At 42.3% G+C, this 25666-nt stretch overlaps 1 protein-coding gene across 1 annotated transcript; it reads left to right on the top strand.

Annotated features, from left to right (window-relative positions):
• Positions 1-1640: 1640 nt before the first annotated feature.
• Positions 1641-25004, top strand: LOC110532935 (coagulation factor XIII A chain-like). Its single transcript, XM_036987431.1, has 15 exons — positions 1641-1752; positions 8636-8823; positions 10708-10896; positions 11997-12245; positions 12324-12442; positions 12715-12822; positions 13142-13316; positions 13789-13927; positions 16233-16336; positions 16469-16557; positions 18359-18515; positions 19480-19755; positions 22030-22190; positions 22709-22845; positions 24231-25004. Exons 2-15 carry the CDS (start codon positions 8667-8669, stop codon positions 24370-24372), a joined length of 2202 nt encoding a protein of 733 aa, XP_036843326.1. The 5' UTR covers positions 1641-1752; positions 8636-8666; the 3' UTR covers positions 24373-25004.
• Positions 25005-25666: the final 662 nt, after the last annotated feature.

The raw sequence follows: 25666 nt of genomic DNA, 5'->3' as shown, positions 1-25666 counted from the left end.
TTTTTTCTATGATTTGGGATTTCTGTGTTTGGCCTGGTATGGTTCTCAATTAGAGGCAGCTGTTTATCGTCGTCCCTGATTGAGAACCATACTTAGGTAGCCTGGTTTCACTTTTGAGGTGTGGGTGCTTATTTCCTGTTTAGTGTTTTTGTCTTTCACCTTACGGGACTGTTTGTTTGTTATTTATTGTTTTGTTCAGTGTTCTAGTACGTCATTAAAAGCTATGAACGCTTACCACGCTGCGCATTGGTCCTCCTCTCTTTCTCCCAACGTTACAGAACACTTACCACGCTGCGTATTGGTCCTCCTCTCTTTCTTCCAACGTTACAGAACACTTACCACACTGCGCATTGGTCCTCCTCTCTTTCTCCCAACGTTACAGAACACTTACCACGCTGCGCATTGGTCCTCCTCTCTTTCGCCCAACGTTACAGAACACTTACCACGCTGCGCATTGGTCCTCCTCTCTTTCTCCCAACGTTACAGAACACTCACCACGCTGTGCATTGGTCCTCCTCTCTTTCTCCCAACGTTACAGAACACTTACCACGCTGCGCATTGGTCCTCCTCTCTTTCTCCCAATGTTACAGAACACTTACCCCGCTGCGCATTGGTCCTCCTCTCTTTCTCCCAACGTTACAGAACACTTACCATGCTGCGCATTGGTCCTCCTCTCTTTCTCCCAATGACCAACGTTACAGAACACTTACCACGCTGCGCATTGGTCCTCCTCTCTTTCTCCCAACGATGAACGTTACAGAACACTTACCACGCTGCGCATTGGTCCTCCTCTCTTTCCCCCAACGACAAACGTTACAGAACACTTACCACGCTGCGCATTGGTCCTCCTCTCTTTCTCCCAACGACGAACGTTACAGAACACTTACCACGCTGCGCATTGGTCCTCCTCTCTTTCTCCCCACGTTACAGAACACTTACCACGCTGCGCATTGGTCCTCCTCTCTTTCTCCCAACGTTACAGAACACTTACCACGCTGCGCATTGGTCCTCCTCTCTTTCTCCCAACGTTACAGAACACTTACCATGCTGCACATTGGTCCTCCTCTCTTTCTCCCAACGACGAACGTTACACTGTGACCCCCTAATGTTATAAAGTATAATAATATAGATTATGTAGGTAATATAGAAGTAGGTAATGTAGATGTAGGTAATGTATATAATGTACAGTAGATAATGTAACTAATTCTGTATGCTGAGGCTACAGTGTAAACGTGTGTTTAGTTTACGTCATTCTATTTTATCTTTGACAGTCTCACAACAAAACATCAGGGTGACATTAACACTCTGATTATGAGTCAAGTTGTCTTGTCTCCAGTACTTGCCCATCTTTCACTGTCTGTCAAACAGAGATGACACATTCCACACCTTCATCCCAAGTTGGTCGAACCGCCTACCCAAAGAGCCCATTGCAACCTAAACTCCTTATACACACAACCACTAACACTGAGACTGTCTCTCTCGCACACACACACACACACACACACACACACACACACACACACACACACACACACACACACACACACACACACACACACACACACACACACACACACACACACTATCTCTGCCATGGAGAGGGCCCTTCCCTCCCCTGTATATAAGTGGATGCAGAGGGTCCCCATACAGAGAGCCCGTAGCAGCTTTTCTGTGTGAGAGAGACACACTCAGCCGACTGAGGAACAATTCTACCAGTCTACTGCAACCTTCCCCTCTTCAACTTCTACAGAGGTGAGTTTAGTCTTCACTGGTCACTGTAAGACCTTTAATTCGGGCCGTGTCTCCATCTCTTGATTTTGTTACATACTACAGCACCTTAACATTTTTTCTAAACGCTAATAAAAGCCTATTTTAATGTGGGGACCTGGGGGCTTATGAAAGTCCTAAATGGAATGTTCCAGTTCCAGCATGAGAACAGAGTTATTGAATTGTTATTTATTCCACACCATGATCTGGTTCAGTTTATTCCACACTGTGATCTGGTTCAGTTTATTCCACACCGTGATCTGGTTCAGTTTATTCCACACTGTGATCTGGTTCAGTTTATTCCACACTGTGATCTGATTCAGTTTATTCCACACTGTGATCTGGTTCAGTTTATTCCACACCGTGATCTGGTTCAGTTTATTCCACACCGTGATCTGGTTCAGTTTATTCCACACCGTGATCTGGTTCAGTTTATTCCACACTGTGATCTGGTTCAGTTTATTCCACACTGTGATCTGGTTCAGTTTATTCCACACCGTGATCTGGTTCAGTTTATTCCACACTGTGATCTGATTCAGTTTATTCCACACTGTGATCTGGTTCAGAATCAGGATTATTTGATGCTTCTGCGTCTTTTTCTTTTCCTTTACTTTGGCATTTGGTTGTAAAATGCTGTTATACTATTAATGCAGGAGTCACGCTTGCACAAGTGTGTATATTTAATGCATGTACACACCACACTACATACAACTGTATGGGGACATTTTTGTAGTGCAAAGGCATGGCGCAAAGTGGAAAACATGATATAAAGCTGGTTATAATCTGACAGCATGACTACATTTGAAAAATGTCCTCAACAATGTGCTTCATAAAGAGAACTTGATGTATTGCTTAGTTTAAAAAAAAAAGTTTTAATAATCAGCTCCTTATAACACACATTGTTGCAGAAAAGTTTCAAACTAAATCACACTGAGAGATTATAATGAGGTTCACTGTATTTTTTTGAAAATGTAGCCCTATACAGTATATCTATGGTATAATCCATTGATTTATGGCTGAAAATAGTAATATCCTGAAGCATTTCCACAACAAATAGGCACAGTCCCAAAGAACATCTATAAAAACCTGCGGTGATGTTGTTTCTACAGAATGCACGTTTGTGTGCACTCTAAATGCACACAAAAATGCTGGGTTGTTTGGTTGACACAAATGCTGTTCGGTTGACATAAACCCCAAACCTGTCTCCTGGACCAGCACAGCACACGCCCATGATATAACGACTCCATTCTCAAATAGGTGTTTGTGCCACAAAGCTGCATGACGTATGCTGTGCCATGCTAACATTTTATGAAAACAACCAGTGTATTGAATTATTAAAACTCTTGCATACTCATTTCAATAAAACCCACCCCCCTCCTCCCAACCTATAATAAACAGGCTGTGAAAGTAAAGACCCCCAGGGGGGGTGGTTGGGTGGGGGGATCTTTATCTTAATGCTGCTTTATCAAATCAAATGTTATTTGTCACATGCGCCGAATACAACCTTACAGTGAAATGCTTACTTACAAGCCCTAAACCAACCATGCAGTTTTAAGAAAAAATACATAAAAAAATAATAAATAAAAGTAACAAATAATTAAAGAGCAGCAGTAAAATAACAATAGCGAGGCTATATGAAAGGGGGTACAGAGTCAATGTGTGGGGGGGGCACCAGTTAGTAGGTAATTGAGGTAATATGTACATGTAGGTAGAGTTATTAAAGTGACTATGCACAGATAATAACAGAGAGTAGCAGCAGCGTAAATAGTCTGGGTAGCCATGTGATTAGATGTTCAGGAGTCTTATGGCTTGGGGGTAGAAGCTGTTTATAGAAGCCTCTTGGACCTAGACTTGGCGCTCCGGTACAGCTTGCCGTGTGGTAGCAGACAGAACAGTCTATGACTAGGGTGGCTGGAGTCTTTGACAATTTTTAGGGTCTTCCTCTGACACCGCCTGGTATAGAGGTCCTGGATGGCTGGAAGCTTGGCCCCAGTGATGTACTGGGCCGTGCGCACTACCCTCTATAGTGTCTTGCAGTTGGAGGCCGAGCAGTTGCCATACCAGGTAGTGATGCAACCAGTCAGGATGCTCTCGATGGTGCAGCTGTAGAACCTTTTGAGGATCTGAGGACCCATGACAAATCTTTTCAGTATATTGATGGGGAATCAGTTTTGTCGTGCCCACTTCACGGCTGTCTTGGTATGCTTGGACCACGTTAGTTTGTTGGTGATGTGGACACCAAGGAACTTGAAGCTCTCAACCTGCTCCACTACAGCCCCATCAATGAGAATGGGGACGTGCTCGGTCATCTTTTTCCTGTCGTCCACAATCATCTCCTTGTCTTGATGTCGTTGAGGGAGAGGTTGTTGTCTTGGCACCACATGGCCAGATCTCTGACTTCCTCCCTATAGGCTTTCTCGTCATTGTCGGTGATTAGGCCTACCACTGTTGTGTCATCGGCAAACTTAAGGATGGTGTTGGAGTCGTGCCTGGATGTGCAGTCATGAGTGAACAGGGAGTACAGGAGGTCACTGAGCACACACCCCTGTGGGGCCCCCATGTTGAGGATCAGCGTGGTGGATGTGTTGTCACCTACCCATACCACCTGGGGGCGGCTTGTCAGGAAGTCCAGCATCCAGTTGCAGAGTGAGGTGTTTAGTCCCAGGGTCCTTAGCTTAGTGATGAGCTTTGAGGTCACTATGGTGTTAAACGCTGAGCTGTAGTCAACAAATAGCATTCTCACATAGGTGTTCCTTTTGTCCAGGTGTGAAAGGGCAGTGTGGAGTGCAATAGAGATTGCATCGTCTGTGCATGATCGACTTACAGTATGTGTCTAGAGACTTAATTTACTTCCATGGTTTTGATGTTAGTCCCTATTAGATGGAAGCTTATGGCTCAATGGAGTTTGAACTAATCCAACATTAGTAACTTTGCACCACTGCTTGTAGTTTATGATGGGGTCTAATAGCTTGTTGTTTTATGATGGGGTCTAATAGCTTGTAGTTTATGATGGGGTCTAATAGCTTGTAGTTTATGATGGGGTCTAATAGCTGGTAGTTTATGATGGGGTCTAATAGGTTGTTGTTTTATGATGGGGTCTAATAGCTTGTAGTTTATGATGGGGTCTAATAGCTTGTAGTTTATGATGGGGTCTAATAGCTTGTAGTTTATGATGGGGTCTAATAGCTTGTAGTTTATGATGGGGTCTAATAGCTTGTTGTTTTATGATGGGGTCTAATAGCTTGTAGTTTATGATGGGGTCTAATAGCTTGTTGTTTTATGATGGGGTCTAATAGCTTGTAGTTTATGATGGGGTCTAATAGCTTGTAGTTTATGATGGGGTCTAATAGCTTGTAGTTTATGATGGGGTCTAATAGCTTGTTGTTTTATGATGGGGTCTAATAGCTTGTAGTTTATGATGGGGTCTAATAGCTTGTAGTTTATGATGGGGTCTAATAGCTTGTTGTTTTATGATGGGGTCTAATAGCTTGTTGTTTTATGATGGGGTCTAATAGGTTGTAGTTTATGATGGGGTCTAATAGCTTGTTGTTTTATGATGGGGTCTAATAGCTTGTTGTTTTATGATGGGGTCTAATAGCTTGTAGTTTATGATGGGGTCTAATAGCTTGTAGTTTATGATGGGGTCTAATAGCTTGTAGTTTATGATGGGGTCTAATAGCTTGTAGTTTATGATGGGGTCTAATAGCTTGTAGTTTATGATGGGGTCTAATAGCTTGTAGTTTATGATGGGGTCTAATTGCTTGTAGTTTATGATGGGGTCTAATAGCTTGTAGTTTATGATGGGGTCTAATAGCTTGTAGTTTATGATGGGGTCTAATAGCTTGTAGTTTATGATGGGGTCTAATAGCTTGTAGTTTATGATGGGGTCTAATAGCTTGTAGTTTATGATGGGGTCTAATAGCTTGTAGTTTATGATGGGGTCTAATAGCTTGTAGTTTATGATGGGGTCTAATAGCTTGTAGTTTATGATGGGGTCTAATAGCTTGTAGTTTATGATGGGGTCTAATAGCTGGTAGTTTATGATGTGGTCTAATAGGTTGTTGTTTTATGATGGGGTCTAATAGCTTGTAGTTTATGATGGGGTCTAATAGCTTGTAGTTTATGATGGGGTCTAATAGCTGGTAGTTTATGATGGGGTCTAATAGCTTGTAGTTTATGATGGGGTCTAATAGCTTGTAGTTTATGATGGGGTCTAATAGCTTGTAGTTTATGATGGGGTCTAATAGGTTGTAGTTTATGATGGGGTCTAATAGCTTGTAGTTTATGATGGGGTCTAATAGCTTGTAGTTTATGATGGGGTCTAATAGGTTGTAGTTTATGATGGGGTCTAATAGCTTGTAGTTTATGATGGGGTCTAATAGCTTGTAGTTTATGATGGGGTCTAATAGCTTGTAGTTTATGATGGGGTCTAATAGCTTGTAGTTTATGATGGGGTCTAATAGCTTGTAGTTTATGATGGGGTCTAATAGCTTGTAGTTTATGATGGGGTCTAATAGCTTGTAGTTTATGATGGGGTCTAATAGCTTGTTGTTTTATGATGGGGTCTAATAGGTTGTAGTTTATGATGGGGTCTAATAGCTTGTAGTTTATGATGGGGTCTAATAGCTTGTAGTTTATGATGGGGTCTAATAGCTTGTAGTTTATGATGGGGTCTAATAGCTTGTTGTTTTATGATGGGGTCTAATAGGTTGTAGTTTATGATGGGGTCTAATAGCTTGTAGTTTATGATGGGGTCTAATAGCTTGTAGTTTATGATGGGGTCTAATAGGTTGTAGTTTATGATGGGGTCTAATAGCTTGTAGTTTATGATGGGGTCTAATAGCTTGTAGTTTATGATGGGGTCTAATAGCTTGTAGTTTATGATGGGGTCTAATAGCTTGTAGTTTATGATGGGGTCTAATAGCTTGTAGTTTATGATGGGGTCTAATAGCTTGTAGTTTATGATGGGGTCTAATAGCTTGTAGTTTATGATGGGGTCTAATAGCTTGTTGTTTTATGATGGGGTCTAATAGGTTGTAGTTTATGATGGGGTCTAATAGCTTGTAGTTTATGATGGGGTCTAATAGCTTGTAGTTTATGATGGGGTCTAATAGCTTGTAGTTTATGATGGGGTCTAATAGCTTGTTGTTTTATGATGGGGTCTAATAGGTTGTAGTTTATGATGGGGTCTAATAGCTTGTAGTTTATGATGGGGTCTAATAGGTTGTTGTTTTATGATGGGGTCTAATAGCTTGTAGTTTATGATGGGGTCTAATAGCTTGTAGTTTATGATGGGGTCTAATAGGTTGTAGTTTATGATGGGGTCTAATAGCTTGTAGTTTATGATGGGGTCTAATAGGTTGTTGTTTTATGATGGGGTCTAATAGGTTGTAGTTTATGATGGGGTCTAATAGGTTGTAGTTTATGATGGGGTCTAATAGGTTGTTGTTTTATGATGAGGTCTAATAGGTTGTTGTTTTATGATGGGGTCTAATAGGTTGTAGTTTATGATGGCGTCTAATAGGTTGTAGTTTATGATGGGGTCTAATAGGTTGTTGTTTTATGATGGGGTCTAATAGCTTGTAGTTTATGATGGTGTCTAATAGCTTGTAGTTTATGATGGGGTCTAATAGCTTGTTGTTTTATGATGGTGTCTAATAGCTGGTAGTTTATGATGGGGTCTAATAGGTTGTAGTTTATGATGGGGTCTAATAGCTTGTTGTTTTATGATGGTGTCTAATAGCTGGTAGTTTATGATGGGGTCTAATAGGTTGTAGTTTATGATGGGGTCTAATAGCTTGTAGTTTATGATGGTGTCTAATAGCTTGTTGTTTTATGACTGCTGGACCTGCGCTAAATGCAAAGCCCATTTCGTGAACTGCCAGGTTTGGACTTGGATATAGAGTATGTAGTTTGTTCATTTATATTATAACCGCCTACTTACTCTTATTACCTCCTACTTTTAAATCTGTTCCATAATATTACTTAAGTTTACCACAAATACTGGCATATTTTTATTGGTGCATAGTCTTTTTCACTACATGCCCAAATTATATTTAAAAAAAAAAATGAATCCAACATGTTGATTCTAAACAAAGAAATGTGATGACATCACTGTTGTGACCCCCAGCTGACACAAAATCAGGGATGATTCAAGTTTAGAATTCCTTGATGGTTAACAACCATTCTTTCATTTTAGTTTGTTCAGCTGAACTGCACAGTTTAATGGCACTCAGAATAACACAACGCCAAAACAAACAACACAAAAATGTTTGACTTTGCCAACCGCTTTTTGGAATTGCGCCCTCGTTTTATTTATACAGCACATAAATAAACAACAAGACAAAAACAAACACAGGCTCCTCTCAGTCAAACCACAAAGCATTTCATACCTAAGTTTGCTGATCTAGTCACTGATATGCAAATAATTTATATATATATATATATATATATATATATATATATACACATGTGGCTTGTGTTAAAGTTTGCGTGTGTCTCGTCCAGCTCCGTACTTACGTTCACTACTGCTGCCATAACTCAATGTGAAACAGATGGTTGTCGGAACAGTTAATCCCTTGGCATCCACAGTACAACTGTCCTCTCAAAGGGTTAGCTGAATATGAATGGAGTTGTCAGTGATATGCTACCATGGATGGAATTCAGGACCGGTGTTCATTAAGCATCTCAGATTGCTGATCTGGGATCAGATCCCCTCCTGCCCATTTAATATTATTCTTTATGAACTTCTGAACTGTTCTGCGGTGTATTATAACATTATCACTCTGTCTGTCTGCCCGTATGTCTGTCTGCCTGTCTACCTGTCCTTCTGCCTGTCTGTCTGTCCGTCCATCTGAATGTGTCCCAGGCCTGTGAGGTGACATTTCAGCGCTAGTACCATGTCTAACCCGGAGCCCGCAGCCCAGCCACCGCCCCAGGTGTCCCACCGCGGCCGCAGCGCCGCCCCCATCGCCAGCTCCAATGCAGAGGGGGAGGAGGTGCCTGAGTTCGATTCCTTCGGCATAATTGGACCCCGAGGACCTCCTCCACTCAGGGGTGAGGAGGAGAATGAGCTTGTGTGTGTGTGTGTGTGTGTGTGTGTGTGTGTGTGTGTGTGTGTGTGTGTGTGTGTGTGTGTGTGTGTGTGTGTGTGTGTGTGTGTACGTGTGTGTGTGTGTGTGTACACGTGTGTGTGTGTGAGGAGGATAAGGAGGCACTGTGTGTGTGCCCCCTCGGATGTGTGCTGTTTTAAAACAAATACTACAGTATAGCCACCTAGCAATTTTATGAAGTTTGCTTTAGCTAGCCCAGATAGGAGATTGGGAGATTGGGGACCTAACTAGCTACCAAGAAGACATTTCAGGCTATCGATCAAGTTAGAGTAGCTGGCTTGTTTAACTATCTTAGCTGGCATGCATGCTGGCAAGGTTGGTAGACTTTAGAAAAGCAAGCAATAAATAAATGTACTGAACAAGACTCACATTCCTTTCAATATTTTACCCAGATTTTAGCAGAGATGCAGAAAACCCTTTTCTTTTTTTTATATATTATATATATATTTTAAAAGAACCAGCAGTAAGGAGGACACAGACAGCACAAGAAGTATGCATAGATATGCTGAAATACATACATATTATTTACTTAAAATTAAGCATAAGGATTATGGCTCTAAATTGTTTCATGTGTTTGAAAAATGAAAAATTCTCAAATTTATGGACGTGGGGGGGCATGGCCCCACATTCGGACCACTTCGAACAATACTTCCCACTCTTAATGTGGGGTTTTAATTTGAGTAAATTTGCTACTGCAAGAAAATAATCCTGCAGCAACAGGAAATGTGAATTATGTGGATTATAAGTCATTGACATTTTGGAAATTACAAACTTTCAGAAGCCTTTTTAAATCTCAAATACACTTCAATCGATTACAGGCTTAACTGAATGACAACAAAGATTGAATAGTTTGGGGTATGGCCTCGTCTCACAGGAATGCTCCTTGGAGCCAGATAATGATGACAGGTTGCCCTTTGCAGGTGAATCAACATGAACACTCCCATATAAATACCTGCTATGCTTATGAGGTAACATTATAAACGCTACCACATTTGACATTTTCCACATTGCATCCTGCTTCTGTGTTTCTACTGTATCCCATAAATGTAGGGCCCAGAGTTTTCCATGACCACCTAACTTGACCAGGATAAACTCAGGGCCCAAGTTATGATGACAAAAGTCAGTAATTCCAGTCTTCTTCAAGTCTCTCCTCTTACCTTATACACTTATATATTCTCTCCCTCTCTCTCCCACCCTCCCCTCTCTCTCTCTCTCTCTCTCTCTCTCTCCTGCCCTCTCTCCCACCCTCCCCTCTCTCTCTCTCTCTCTCTCTCCTGCCCTCTCTCCCACCCTCCCCTCTCTCTCTCTCTCGCTCTCTCTCTCCTGCCCTCTCTCCCACCCTCCCTCTCTCTCTCTCTCTCCTGCCCTCTCTACCGCCCCCCCTCTCTCTCCCACCCTCCCCTCTCTCTCTCTCTCTCCTGCCCTCTCTCCCGCCCCCCTCTCTCTCCCGCCCCCCCCCTCTCTCTCCCGCCCCCTCTCTCTCTCCCGCCCCCCTCTCTCTCTCCCGCCCCCCCTCTATCTCTCCCTCCCGTGCCCTCTCTCTCTCCCTCTCCCCATTTCTCTCTCTCCCGCCCCCCCCCTCTCTCCCCCACTCTCCCGCCCCTCTCTCTCCCCATCCTCTCTCTCCCGCCCCCTCTATCTCTCTCTCTCACCCGCTCTCCCGCTCCTCTCTCTCTCTCACCCGCTCTCCTGCCCCTCTCTCCCGCCCCCTCGCTCTCACTCCCGCCACCTCTCTTCCGCTCTCCTGCGCCCTTTCTCTCTCTCTCTTTCCCATCTCTCTCTCACTCTCCCTCTCTCGCTCCCTCCCTCCCCTTCTCCCTCCCTCTAGAGTTCTTGGACATCTGGGACGTGAACATGCTGCGGAGGCCAGATGAGGTCAATACGCCACAGCACAGCACACACCTGTATGCCAGTGACCACCTCATCGTCCGTAGGGGCCAGGAGTTCCAGCTCAAGGTGACCTTTGACCGTCCTTACAAACCCTCCGATGATCAGTTTGCTGTGGAGTTCGTCATTGGTGAGATAAATAAACCCCCACCTAAAAAGCTTCCCAGAATCAAAAACATCTCACTCTGTATGCATAGTTACTAGTTTAGAAGCGGTTCAAAAGTAATGTCATGGAATAAATATACACTGTTAAATGCTCCTGCAGTTTTTAATCTAACAGCTTGAAACATAATCAAACTAAGGAGGGATTCAACAGTGTGCATGTAGTACTGTATTTATCTTTCTTTCTTGAATCAGTGGTTAGGTCTACCATAGCTCTAGTCCAGGGTGTTACCATAGCTCTCGTGCAGGGTTTACCGTAGCTCTAGTCCAGGGTGTTACCATAGCTCTAGCCCAGGGTGTTACCGTAGCTCTAGTCCAGGGTAATACCCTAGCTCTTGTCCAGGGTGTTACCATATCTCTAGTCCAGGGTGTTACCATGGCTCTAGTCCAGGGTGTTACCATGGCTCTAGTCCAGGATTTTACCATGTCTCTAGTACCACATCTCTAGTCCAGGGTGTTAACATAGCTTAATGCGAAGGCTCGGTGTAAGGTGAAGTTGCTGATCTGGGGTCAGTTTTGCATACTCCCCACTAATGGTTAAAGGTCCAATGGGTAACAATGAAGTGCCATACTATGATTGTTTTCAATTAAAATGGTAAAAAAATAATACAAAATAGCTTCTCAGCAAAGAGTAATTTCTCAAACAAGAATTTTGCTAGAACTGTCTGGGAGTGGTCTGAGTGGGGAGGGGAAAACTGAAAATGAGCTGTTATTGGTAGAGAGGTTTGGAACTCTCTTTCTTAGTGGTCTATTAACTCATTTACCACATGGTGATGCTGCCATGGAAAGCCAAAACCCCATCCCAGCAAAACAGGCAGAAATTTAAAACATTTTCAAACAGTTCTTACACTAAAAGGACATTATCATAATTTTCACAATTTCACAGTATTATTCCAACCTCATAGCATAAAATGCAATAAAATCTAGTTTTTGACTGCATTGGGCCTTTAAGGTTACAATTGGGGAAGGGGGAGCTAATCCTAGATGAAACTTCACCCCCGGAGCGGAAGTCTCAGTGTTAGCAAGCTAGCAAGACATGTCATTCCTCTTGTTCCACCAATCCACCAGGGGGCAGTCCCCAGTACAGTAAGGGCACCTACATCCCCGTGTCTGTGGCCAAGGACCGCCAGAGCCCGTGGGCTGGCCGGGTGGTGGACAGCACCGACAACGTAGTCACAGTGGGCATCACCCCCGCGCCAGACTGCATTGTGGGAAAGTGGCGCACGTACGTGGCGGTGGTGACGCCCTACGGAATCCGCAGGACCAGGAGGGACGAGAGTCGAGACCTCTACGTTCTCTTCAACGCCTGGGCAACAGGTCTGTGATCGACACTGACTGATGACAGCTATTTTGAATTTTGAATTCCATTCTAAAGTTCTGTTTTCCTTCCATCAGGTGATTCTGTGTTCCTGGATGATGCCGATGAGAGGGAGGAGTGTGTTCTCAACGAGGTGGGGGTCATCTACCACGGGGCATATGACGACATGTCTGAGCGGCCCTGGAACTTTGGTCAGGTACACATCATTTTACATTGTTTGGACAATCATTTCAAAACACAATTTCATAGTGTATGTCTGTTAATAAAGCCCAAGAAGCCATGCTGTGTTGTGAATATAGTCACAGATAAATTGGGTTGGTTGGCCCGACGTGCAACAGAGAATTCCCACACATGTTCCACACTAGATGTTTTCCACGCATGTATTACTTTGAATACAAAGACTGACCATAAAATCCTCAGACGCATATTTACAAGTTAATCCACAATTTTAAACATTGCTTGTTGCAGTTTGACTATGGGGTGCTGGATGCCTGTCTGTTCATCATGGATAAAGCTGCCATGCCCATCACCAACCGGGGCGACGCCATCAAAGTAGCCCGGAAGGCCTCCGCCATGGTGAGGGTTACGTGGTTACCACCAGTCAATACAATACAGAGAACCAATTCAGATAACATTCTTACAACCTTTTCACATAGTACAAGTAAAACTCAATGGAGAAATGAAAAAGCCATATTAGAAGACAGATTTGAACAGAAGAGAGATTTGTACAGAAGGCAGATTTGTACAGAAGAGAGATTTGTACGGAAGAGAGAGTTGTACAGAACAGAGATTTGTACTGAAGACAGATTTGTACAAAAGAGAGGGATTCCCTATAAAGGGAATTGGGTGCCATTTCAGACTCAAACTACAGCATATTTACCTCTCTTTCTCCCAGCTGAACTCTCATGACGACGATGGGGTGCTGGTGGGGAACTGGAGTGGTGATTACACCTACGGAGTGGCACCCACCTCCTGGACAGGAAGCACTGAGATCCTCCTCAACTACTCCAGCAGCAAGACACCTGTCTGCTACGCCCAGTGCTGGGTCTATGCTGCCGTCTTCAACACCTGTGAGACTCGCAACACCACCGTTCATCCCCCAGTACAGTGTTTTCCAAGACATTCATACTAAGGTATCCTGGTCCTGGGGACCCAAAAGCGGTGCACATTCTTGGTTTTGCAACTAGCACTAATACACCTGATTCTAATCAAAGGCTTGATGATGAGATGATTAGTGGAATCAGCTGTTTTAGTACTCGATCAAAAACTAAAATGTCCACCCCTTTGGGTCCCCAGGACCAGGATTTGGAGACATTGCCTTAGTATGAATGGCTATACCACCCATTATTAGAGAATGAAGAGTGTTAGAATAGGGTTGGGGTTCAGTAGCAGTCTACGGTTTGGAGTGACAAGCTGCTGCTGTTTAGTTTATTGTAACAAACATAATTGAAATAACTTATTCCCCTCTTTGATGTGCAGAATTCCTTATATTTCTTTTCTATTTGCTGATGAAATCATTTCCCTTCCCTTCCCACTCTCCAGTCCTGCGCTGTCTGGGCATCCCCGCCAGGGTTGTCACCAACTTCTTCTCTGCCCACGACAACGACGGCAACCTGAAGACTGATGTTATCCTAGATGAGAATGGCAGAATTGACAAGCACCGCACCAAGGACTCCATCTGGTAGAACTGATTCAGAGTGACAGACGACAATTGAAATCATTTGACAATCAGTGTTATTGAATGTAACATCATATTCTGTGTAACAATTGATCATTTGGAAAATAATCTTGATTTTTTTAATGCTGGTAACCCGTTGTATAAAAGCAATAATCCACTTGAGGCCATGTGTTATGGCATTTTATCATGGCTGTGGTGGTCTAGCTGCTGCTTTTGCAACAGCTAATGGGGATCCCAATAAAATAACATAGCCTCGTGGCTATGACCACATCACAGTCATGATAAAATGTCATAACACACCGCCTCATGTGTTATTGCTTAATTAAGTAGTTCATTACCACGTTTCTGCGCTGAACTAGCTTGAATATTTGCTTAATGAACACTACAACTCCCTTCAGCCAGCATCCCACGTAGTTCAACTTTTTTTTTGTGAACTATTGTAAATGGAAGAAAGTAACCCTCCCAAAAAACAACATTTTGGTGAATCGCTCAACACTACTTCATTTGGTAGAACTGATTCAATGACAGACAATGCTTGAAATCACCTTCTGATTTGAATTGACCATTTAAAAACACAATTAATCCACAAGACTACATACACTGCATTTAGAGTACATACACTGCATATAAAGACTACATACACTGTATTTAAAGAGTACATACACTGCATTTAGAGTACATACACTGCATTTAGAGTACATACACTGCATTTAAAGAGTACATACACTGCGTTTAAAGAGTACATACACTGCGTTTAAAGAGTACATACACTGCATTTAGAGTACATACACTGCATTTAAAGACTACATACACTACGTTTAAAGAGTACATACACTGCATTTAGAGTACATACACTGCATTTAAAGAGTACATACACTGCATTTAGAGTACATACACTGCGTTTAAAGAGTACATACACTACGTTTAAAGAGTACATACACTGCATTTAGAGTACATACACTGCATTTAGAGTACATACACTGCATTTAAAGTACATACACTGCATTTAGAGTACATACACTGCATTTAAAGTACATACACTGCATTTAGAGTACATACACTGCATTTAAAGTACATACACTGCATTTAGAGTACATACACTGCATTTAAAGAGTACATACACTACGTTTAAAGAGTACATACACTGCATTTAGAGTACATACACTGCATTTAAAGAGTACATACACTGCATTTAGAGTACATACACTGCGTTTAAAGAGTACATACACTACGTTTAAAGAGTACATACACTGCATTTAGAGTACATACACTGCATTTAAAGTACATACACTGCATTTAGAGTACATACACTGCATTTAAAGTACATACACTGCATTTAAAGAGTACATACACTGCATTTAGAGTACATACACTGCGTTTAAAGAGTACATACACTGCGTTTAAAGAGTACATACACTGCATTTAGAGTACATACACTGCATTTAAAGAGTACATACACTACGTTTAAAGAGTACATACACTGCATTTAGAGTACATACACTGCATTTAAAGAGTACATACACTGCATTTAGAGTACATACACTGCGTTTAAAGAGTACATACACTACGTTTAAAGAGTACATACACTGCATTTAGAGTACATACACTGCATTTAAAGTACATACACTGCATTTAGAGTACATACACTGCATTTAAAGTACATACACTGCATTTAGAGTACATACACTGCATTTAAAGAGTACATACACTACGTTTAAAGAGTACATACACTGCATTTAGAGTACATACACTGCATTTAAAGAGTACATACACTGCATTTAGAGTACATACACTGCGTTTAAAGAGTACATACACTACGTTTAAAGAGTACGTACACTGCATTTAGAGTACATACACTGCATTTAAAGTACATACACTGCATTTAGAGTACATACACTGCATTTAAAGTACATACACTGCATTTAAAGAGTACATACACTGCATTTAGAGTACATACACTGCATTTAGAGTACATACACTGCATTTAGAGTACATACACTGCATTTAAAGAGTACATACACTGCATTTAGAGTACATACACTGCATTTAGAGTACATACACTGCATTTAAAGTACATACACTGCATTTAGAGTACATACACTGCATTTAAAGTACATACACTGCATTTAAAGACTACATACACTGCGTTTAAAGAGTACATACACTACGTTTAAAGAGTACATACACTGCATTTAGAGTACATACACTGCATTTAAAGACTACATGCACTGCATTTAAAGGCTACATACACTGCATTTACAATCATTGGATGTTACAGTGAAATGATGGGATGGTTATGTTGCCATAGGAACTACCATTGCTGGAACGAGTGCTACATGAGCAGGCCGGACCTTCCTCAAGGGTTTGGGGGCTGGCAGGCTGTGGATGCTACACCCCAGGAGACCAGCGATGGTGAGATGCGCACACACACACATGCGCGTGTACACTTTTACTGATCTTGCTGACCATGTTTAAGAGGTAGTAACTATGTTATACTGTACTAATACGTATTTGTAATAAAATACCTAATGTGTCTTTCCATAGGGATGTACAGGTGTGGTCCTGCATCTGTCCAGGCCATCAAACACGGACAGATCTGCTTCCCGTTCGACGCACCATTCCTGTTTGCTGAGGTAAAGACTGCAACGACGAGCCATCCTAGTGGAGCAGGGCACTAACTGCACAGGACAGTATACAAAATGTTACAACCCTTACTGACCACTTACCAAGAAAGCTAATTTAAAGTTTGAATTAGTGAACTGTTAGTCTAACAGTGAATATACAGTAACTATACATATTTGGGGGGTTATTACTATGGTAATATATATATACAGTGGGGCAAAAAAGTATTTAGTCAGCCACCAATTGTGCAAGTTCTCCCACTTAAAAAGATGAAAGATGCCTGTAATTTTCATCATAGGTACACTTCAACTATGACAGACAAAATTAGAAAAAAAATCCAGAAAATCACATTGTAGGATTTTTAATGAATGTATTTGCAAATTATGGTGGAAAATAAGTATTTGGGGAGTTTCTCACATTCTTCTCTGCAGATCCTCTCAAGCTCTGTCAGGTTGGATGGTGAGGCCTCTGGCTGGGCCACTCAAGGACATTCAGAGACTTCTCCCGAAGCCACTCCTGCATTGTCTTGGCTGTGTGCTTAGGGTCGTTGTCCTGTTGGAAGGTGAACCTTTGCCCCGGTCTGAGGTCCTGAGCAAGTTTTCATCAAGGATCTCTCTGTACTTTGCTCCATTCATCTTTCCCTCGATCCTGTCTCCCAGTCCCTGCCGTTTGAATTTAGATTTTTTTTTAAATTGAACCTTTATTTAACTAGGCAAGTCAGTTAAGAACAAAGTCTTATTTTACAATGATGGCCTACCCCGGGCCAAACCTACCCCTAACCTGGACAACACTGGGCCAATTGTGCACCACCCCACAGCATGATGCTGCCACCACCATGCTTCACCGTAGGGATGGTGTCATGTTTCCTCCAGAAGTGACGCGTGGCATTCAGGCCAAATAGTTCAATCTTGGTTTCCCATGGTCTGAGAAGTCATTTAGGTGCCTTTTGGCAAACTCCAAACATACTGTCATGTTCCTTTTACTGAGGAGTGGCTTTCGTCTGGCCATTCTACCGTAAGGCCTGATTGATGGAGTGATGCAGAGATGGTTGTCCTTCTGGAAGGTTCTCCCATCTCCACAGAGGAACTCTGGAGCTTTGTCAAAGTGACCATCGGGTTCTTGGTCACCTCCCTGACCAATGCCCTTCTTCCCCGATTGCTGAGTTAGGCCAGGCGGCCAGCTCTAGGAGTCATGGTGGTTCCAAACTTCTTCCATTTAAGAATGATGGAGGCCACTGTGTTCTTGGAGACATTCAATGCTTCAGAAAAGTTTTTGTACCCTTCCCCAGATCAGTGCCTCGACACAATACTGTCTCAGAGCTCTAAGGACAATTCCTTTTACCTCATGGCTTGGTTTTTGCTCTGACATGAACTGTCAAATGTGGGACCTTATATAAACAGGTGTGTACCTTTCCAAATCATGTCAAATCAATTGAATTTACCACAGGTGAACTCTATCAAAAGTTGTAGAAACATCTCAAGGATAATCGATGGAAACACGATGCACCTGAGCATGTACATGTGATATTTCAGGTTTTTCTTTTTTTGCATAAAAATCTAAAACCTGTTTTTGCTTCGTCATAATGGGGTATTCTGTGTAGATTGATGAGGGGAAAAATATTTTATAGATTTTAGAATAAGGCTGTAACATAACAAAATGTGGAAAAGGGGGTCTGAATACTTTCCGAATGCACTGTATATTACCATACATTACGTTATTACAATAATGACTAAATATGTGACCAAATATATGACTAATTGACTAATGACTGGTTTTACATGATGAACGTGTTCCATTCTTCCTGTTCTGTAGGTGAACAGTGATGTGGTGTTCTACTCACGGAACCCCAGAGACGGAACTCTGGATCCGGTCAAGGTCAACAGCAGCCATGTTGGCAGGATGGTGGTGACCAAAGTGCCCGGCCAGGATGCTCGCCGTGACATCACTGATCAGTACAAGTTCCCTGAGGGTAGGAGAGGAGGGGTGGAGGGGTGGAGGGATGGAGGGAGAGTCACAGAGCAAACATTTAAAGGGACGGTTTCCCAGACACAGATTAAGCCTATAGTCCTGGACTAAAAGGCATGTTCGATCAGAACTAGGCTTTGTCTAGGTCCGGGATACCTGCGCAAAAAAGTGTCAGTCTTTGTCAGTTCCTGCTAACTCCCGTGTCATAAAAAGTATTAACACCCTGCCATATCTGACTTTCCATCACGGGAATCTTACCCCCGTGGTGGTTAATTTCTTTACTATCAAATGAGGAGAGACAAACTTATCACACAAGTCAGAGTTATACTTAAACTAAATCTTTATTTACTTATTAATAAGGGAACAAGTCAATACAACGCACACATATAATGTTAATCGATTGAGTGCTATACGTTACCAACGGCTGGTCGATGAATCATTCGTTGAGAGCCCCGAGACAAATGTACAAAGGTCTTTTATAGCCAAGATACACGCTCTTCAGGCTACATGACAAACAACAGATGTATGGAATGGGTCACAAGGTTAAAATTTGTATGAAAGATACTTATAATTCACAGCTTCCCAGCTGCTGCAAAAACAGTTCTCATTGTGTAGAGAGCAAGGTCTGGCCCTGGAGTCATCTCTCCCTGTTACCTTATAGAACAGAAACATTAACTCATGCTCTGGAATGCGGTATCACCCAAAGACATCGTAAATCTTACAGACTCCCCTCCTCAGTAGAACACACACAGATCAGTGTTCTAACAACCCCTATTCTGCTGCATAAAACAACCATTTGATGCAATAACAGCATTATAACATAATCTTGTAATTTCTGTTCTGACACCCACTAAAGAAGGTAACAAAATGGAAAAACAAGGGGTTTTGTCTCTTTGCAAATGGGGTACCACCACTCTAGAAACTTCTGTGAGAGGCCTTATACTCTCTCCCTCTCATCACATCAACAGGTAGTCCCGAGGAGCGCACGGTGCTGGAGAAGGCAGAGGAGTACGGCTGTCATCGTGAGAAGGCCACCCCTCCGGAGGCTGACGTGGAGCTAGACATGCCCCTGATGGAGGTGAGGGTGGGGGATGACTTTGAGCTGAAGCTGGAGTTCAACAACACGAGTGACCAGGCACGTACCGTGGACGTGTACGTCAGTGGCAATGTGGTGTATTACACTGGAGTCACCAGCTCTGAGTTCCTCTTCAAAACACCTAGAGTGATTCTGGATCCCAAGAAAGGTAGGCGGGTTGAGGGAGGAGGAGGGGCTGAGGAGGGTGTGTGTATGTCCGTATGTGTTAACCGCTCTAGGGGGTGTGGGACGCTACCGTTCCACCTGGCCAACATCCAGTGAAATTGCAGAGCGCCAAATTCAAAAACAGAAATACTCATTATAAAAATTCATAAAACATAGAAGTGTTATACATTGGTTTAAAGATGAACTTCTTGTTAATCCAAACACGGTGTCAGATTTCAAAAAGTCTTTACGGCAAAAGCATACCATGTGATTATCTGAGAACAGCGCCCAGCAGACAAATCATTACAAACAGTTACCAGCCAAGTAGAGGAGTTGCACAAGTCAGAAATAGTGATAAAATGAATCACTTACCTTTGATGATCTTCATATGTTTGCACTCACATGACTCCCATTTACTCAATAAATGTTAATTTTGTATGATAAAGTCCCTCTTTATATCCAAAAACCTCAGTTTTGTTCACGCATTTTGTTCAGTAATCCACAGGCTCAAAGGCAGTCACAACAGACAGACGAAAAATCCGAAAAGTATCAGTAAAGTTCATAGAAACATGTCAAATGATATTTATAATCAATCCTCAGGTTGTTTTTAGTCATAATAGTCAATAACATTTCAACCGGACAATAGCTTCGTCAATATTAAAGGAAAACAAGAAAAAAACAAGAAAGGCGGGACACTGCAGTGTCCACTCATTCAAAGTGGTTTTACACCCTCATTTTTCAGAATATAAGCCTGAAACAATTTCTAAAGACTGTTGACATCTAGTGGAAGCCATAGGAAGTGCAATTTGAGTCCTAAGTCAATGGATACTGTAATGGCATTCAATAGAAAACTACAAACATAAAAAAATCCCACCCCCTGGATGGATTTTTCTCAGGTTTTCGCCTGCCATATCAGTTCTGTTATACTCACAGACATTATTTAACCTTTTGTGACTAGGGGGCAGTATTTTCATTTTTGGAAAAATAACGTTCCCGTAGTAAACGGGATATTTTGTCAGGACAAGATGCTAGAATATGCATATACAGTAATTGACAGCTTAGGATAGAAAACAATATAAAGTTTCCAAAACTGTAAAAATATTGTCTGTGAGTACAACAGAACTGATATTGCAGGCGAAAGCCTGAGAAAAATACAATCCGGAAGTGACTCATGTTTTGAAAGCTCTGCGTTCCAATGCGTCCCTATTGAGCAGTGAATGGGCTATCAACCAGATTACTTTTTCTCCGTATTCCCCAAGGTGTCTACAGCATTGTGACGTAGTTTTACGCATTTATGTTGAAGAATACCCGTAAGCGGCTCACCTGATGGCTCTCAGAGTGATTCTTGCGTAAAATACAGAGGTAGCCATTATTCCAATCGGTCCTACTGAAAAACCAATTGTCCCGGTGGATATATTATCGAATAGATATTTGAAAAACACCTTGAGGATTGATTATAAACAACGTTTGCCATGTTTCTGTCGATATTATGGAGCTAATTTGGAATATTTTTTGGCGTTTTCGTGACTGCAATTTCCAGTCGATTTCTCAGCCAAACGTGAACAACAAACGGAGCTATTTCGCCTACAAAAATAATATTTTTGGAAAAAAGGAACATTGGCTATCTAACTGGGAGTCTCGTGAGTGAAAACATCCAAAGCTCATCAAAGGTAAACGATTTAATATGATTGCTTTTCTGATTTCCGTGACCAAGTTACCTGCTGCTAGCTGGACAAAATGCTATGCAAGGCTAAACTTACACAAATGCTTGTCTAGCTTTGGCTGTAAAGCATATTTTGAAAAACTGAGATGACCGGGTGATTAACAAAAGGCTAAGCTGTGTCTCAATATATTTCACTTGTGATTTTCATGAATAGGAATATTTTCTAGGAATATTTATGTCCGCGTTATGCTAATTAGTGTCAGTCGATGATTACGCTCCCGGACCCGGGATAGGGAGTCATTAGAGGTTAACCGTTTTGGAAAATGTAGAGTGTTTTCTATCCAAATCTACAAATATATCTAATTATATGCATATCCTAACTTCTGGGCCTGAGTAGCAGGCAGTTTACTTTGGGCACGCTTTACATCCGGAGGTGAAAATAGTGGCCCCTACCCTAGTGAGGTTAAGGGGTGCATGTAAGATCAACATTCTCTACTAGCAGCACGCTAGTTGCTCTACAATATTTCTTAAGCAGGTGCCCCAGAAAATACATGAAAATGAAAATAAAACTCATGGAGACAAAGCATATCCTAAGTAATCTCTGTGTTTTCCCAGCTGAGAAGCAGGTGATGGAGGTGCGTTCCCAGGACTACATGAGAAAGCTGGTGGAGCAGGCCAACCTCCACTTCATCGCCACCGGGAAGGTCAAGGAGACCGGCCAGATCATCACCAGCATGAGGGTCGTCACCCTACACACCCCCAAACTCTCTGTAGAGGTAGGTCATATAATGCTACATACCCCAAACTCTCTGTAGAGGTAGATCATATCATGCTACATACCCCAAACTCTCTAGAGGTAGGTCATTTAATGCTACATACCCCAAACGCTCTGTAGAGATAGGTAATTTAATGCTACATACCCCAAACTCTCTAGAGATAGGTAATATAATGCTACATACGTCAAACTCTCCATCCAACCAATGTTCAACAATTAATTTATATTGGATTAAGTTACATTCAATAAAGAAAACGTATTAATCCACATAGGGGACATCTTTGCTGACAGTCATCTGAGGCTGAGATTTTTTTGTGACCTGACCTGGTTTGATGGACTTTTTCCTGGTCTGGTCACCTGGTGGTAACTTTGTGAACATCGTGGAAAGCACAAAATGAATCAATTTGTACTGTATATAAAGTACACTGGATTTTACAAATATGCTGCATTTCTCGATCCTAGCTGGGTCTTCACGGCTGGGGTCAGGACTGTTCTAAACTGTCATCCGCCTCCCTGTAGGTGTCTGGTCTGGCCAAGGTGAGTGAGGAGATGATGGTGACCGTGGAGTTCACAAACCCATTCAAGTTTAATCTGGAGGATGTGTATGTTCGTGTGGAGGGGCCAGGAGTCATGCCACCCAAGTATAAACATTACAGGTGAGCAGAGTGTGTGTGTGTGTGTGTGTGTGTGTGTGTGTGTGTGTGTGTGTGTGTGTGTGTGTGTGTGTGTGTGTGTGTGTGTGTGTGTGTGTGTGTGTGTGTGTGTGTGTGTGTGTGTGTGTGTGTGTGTGTGTGTGTGTGTGTGTGTGTTGTGTGTATATCAAACCAAACTTTATTTGTCACATGCGCTGAATACAACAAGTGTAGACCTTACCGTGAAATGCTTAGGTGGTGTACAGAGGCCCATTATCCGCAACCATCAGTCCTGTGTTCCAATGGCACGTTGTGTTGGCTAATCCATGTTTATCATTTTACAAGGTTAATTGATCATTAGAAAAACCTTTTGCAATTATGTTAGCACAGCTGAAAACTGTTGTCCTGATTAAAGAAGCAATAAAATTGACCTTCTTTAATCTAGTTCAGTATCTGGAGCAAGAGCAAGAGCAAGAGGACAAGTACATTAGATTGTCTAGTTTGAAAAACAGGTGCCTCACAAGTCCTCAACTGGCAACTTCATTACATAGTACCCGCAAAACACCAGTCTCAACGTCAACAGTGAAGAGGTGACTCCGGGATGCTGGCCATCTAGGCAGAGTTGCATAGAAAAAGCCATATCTCAGACTGGCCAATAAAAATAAAAGATTAAGATGGGCAAAATAACACAGACACTTAACAGAGGACCTCTGCCTAGAAGGCCAGTATCCCGGAGTCGCCTCTTCACTGTTGACGTTGAGGCTTGGCCCCAGTGCGTGCGGCCCCAGCCAAATCTTTTCAGTCTCGTGAGAAGAAAAAGGTTTTGTGCCCTCTTCACAATTGTCTTGCTGTGTTTGGACCATGATAGTTCATTGGTGACACGAACTAGTTCGTTGACAACAAGGAACTTGAAACTCTTGAGCCGCTCCACTACAGTCCCGTTGATGTTAAGGGGGGGCCTTTTGGGCCACCTTTTCCTGTAGTCCACGATCAGCTCCTTCGTCTTGCTCACATTGAGGGAGAGCTTGTTGTCCTGGCACCACATTGCCAGTTCTCTGACCTTCTCCCTATAGGCTGTCTCATCGTTGTCGGTGATCAGGCCTACCACTGTTGTGTCATCAGCAAACTTAATGATGGTGTTGGAGTCATGTTTGGCCATGCAGTCGTGGGTGAACAGGGAGAACAGGAGGCATACTAAGCATACACCCCTACACCCCCCAGTGTTGAGGATCAATGTGGCAGATGTGTTGTTGCCTACCCTTACCACCTGGAGGCGGCCGATCAGGAAGTCCAGGATCCAGTTGCAGAGGGAGGTGTTTAGTCCCAGGGTCCTTAGCTTACGTGGGTGTGTGTATGTGTGCGCTTGTGTGGGATTGCACTCATGTACTGTATGTATGTTTCTATTCCAGTCTGATCACGGCAGGCTCGTCCCTGACGTGGACCGAGGGTGTCACCCCCCGTAGGGCGGGGCCAACTAAGCTGATGGCCAGTCTGGACTGTGCTGCCCTCAGACAGGTGTACGGACAGGCCCAGCTCACCGTCAAGCCCTGAGCAACACAGGAGACAACACATCTACAGCCCTGTTACAGCCTTGTTACAGCCCAACTAGCAACAGTTTAGAGATTAGGGGCTCTATTCAATCCGCATCTCGGAAATTCAGCTTTACTGCGTGATTAAAATTTAAAGGCAATGTTACCCTTTTAGTGGAGTCTGCAATCACGTTAAACGCTGCATGTCGGCTCAATCGGAAATGACCTTATCGCGGAATCTATATCGCTTCAGCAATACAGATTGAATAGAGCTCTAGGGTTGAATTGTTGCTTTTGTTAACTTTAGTACACTGATCATGTAGCTTCACAAAATATATATATTTTCTAACTCTGCAACATTTACTGTAATTCAATGCAGTTGTTTTGTTTTCACATGACTTCTATAGCCTTCAAGTAAAAGACAACTACATCATACATGTAGCTACTATAACCCATTTACCAACAGTTTAGAGATGGGGTTGCTTTGTTGTTAAATATGAGTGAATGCATCTATGGTCATGTTGTTTCACAAAATAGAACTACAGTATGTAATGCAATGACGTTAAGGACAAGTTAAGTGTCATTGTTTTGTTTTTACTTTTGACTTCTAGCACAACATGTTTTATATCACGCAAATAAAATAATACACGATGGTTTGGAAATATTCTGTGCACTTCTATCTGTAAAACAGTGATGTACACATGCAAATGAAGCAACAAAGTGATTCATCATAGTGTAAAGTGAAGTTTTATGATGGGAGGCAAAGTGAAAGATCCTTTACAAACTCTAGCAACTAGAAAAACTAAATGAACAATAGCTGGAGGGAGGCCCTTTCCATCATTCTGGATCAACTCAGTGATTAATCATTTTATGACATGACGTTTCATTTGCCCGTAACTCCAAAAGGAAAGCGGAACAATGCTACAAGAAAGGAAGTAACAGACTGGATGATTGAATTGTGGGGCATGAACTCAGTAGACAGAGCAAAGGCTCTTATGGAGAAGAAATTATGCTTTGATAACTTTAGTCATGAACACAAGTTATATGTTTGAAAGAGACATCGAGTTTAAAAAGGAATCATTTTTCCACATTCACAATCCATGGTGGACAATTACCGTAAAACTTAAATTACTAGCCCAGGCATTTATTTGAAGTTTTACGGTACAAATTGTGTAGTATTCCCTTGATTCCCTTGACATGATGATGACCATTTTGTGTAAATGTTTTCATGCTCACCCTGAAGTGTTCTGGGTACATGATGAACAGACTATAATTACTTTTCAGTAAGGGTGAATTTTATTTGATATTGTCACGGC

Source organism: Oncorhynchus mykiss, chromosome 9 (assembly GCF_013265735.2).
Source record: "Oncorhynchus mykiss isolate Arlee chromosome 9, USDA_OmykA_1.1, whole genome shotgun sequence".
Classification (NCBI taxonomy): domain Eukaryota; kingdom Metazoa; phylum Chordata; class Actinopteri; order Salmoniformes; family Salmonidae; genus Oncorhynchus; species Oncorhynchus mykiss.
The sequence above is the reverse complement of the archived record's forward strand: the minus strand, read 5'-3'. Positions and strand labels throughout refer to the sequence as shown.

Coding starts and splice junctions, on each gene's coding strand:
- LOC110532935 (XM_036987431.1), top strand. CDS start 8,667: ATGTCTAACCCGGAGCCCGCAGCCCAGCCACCGCCCCAGGTGTCCCAC. Junction 8,824..10,707: donor AGGACCTCCTCCACTCAGGG/GTGAGGAGGAGA, acceptor CCCTCCCTCTAG/AGTTCTTGGACATCTGGGAC. Junction 12,823..13,141: donor CCCGGAAGGCCTCCGCCATG/GTGAGGGTTACG, acceptor TCTTTCTCCCAG/CTGAACTCTCATGACGACGA.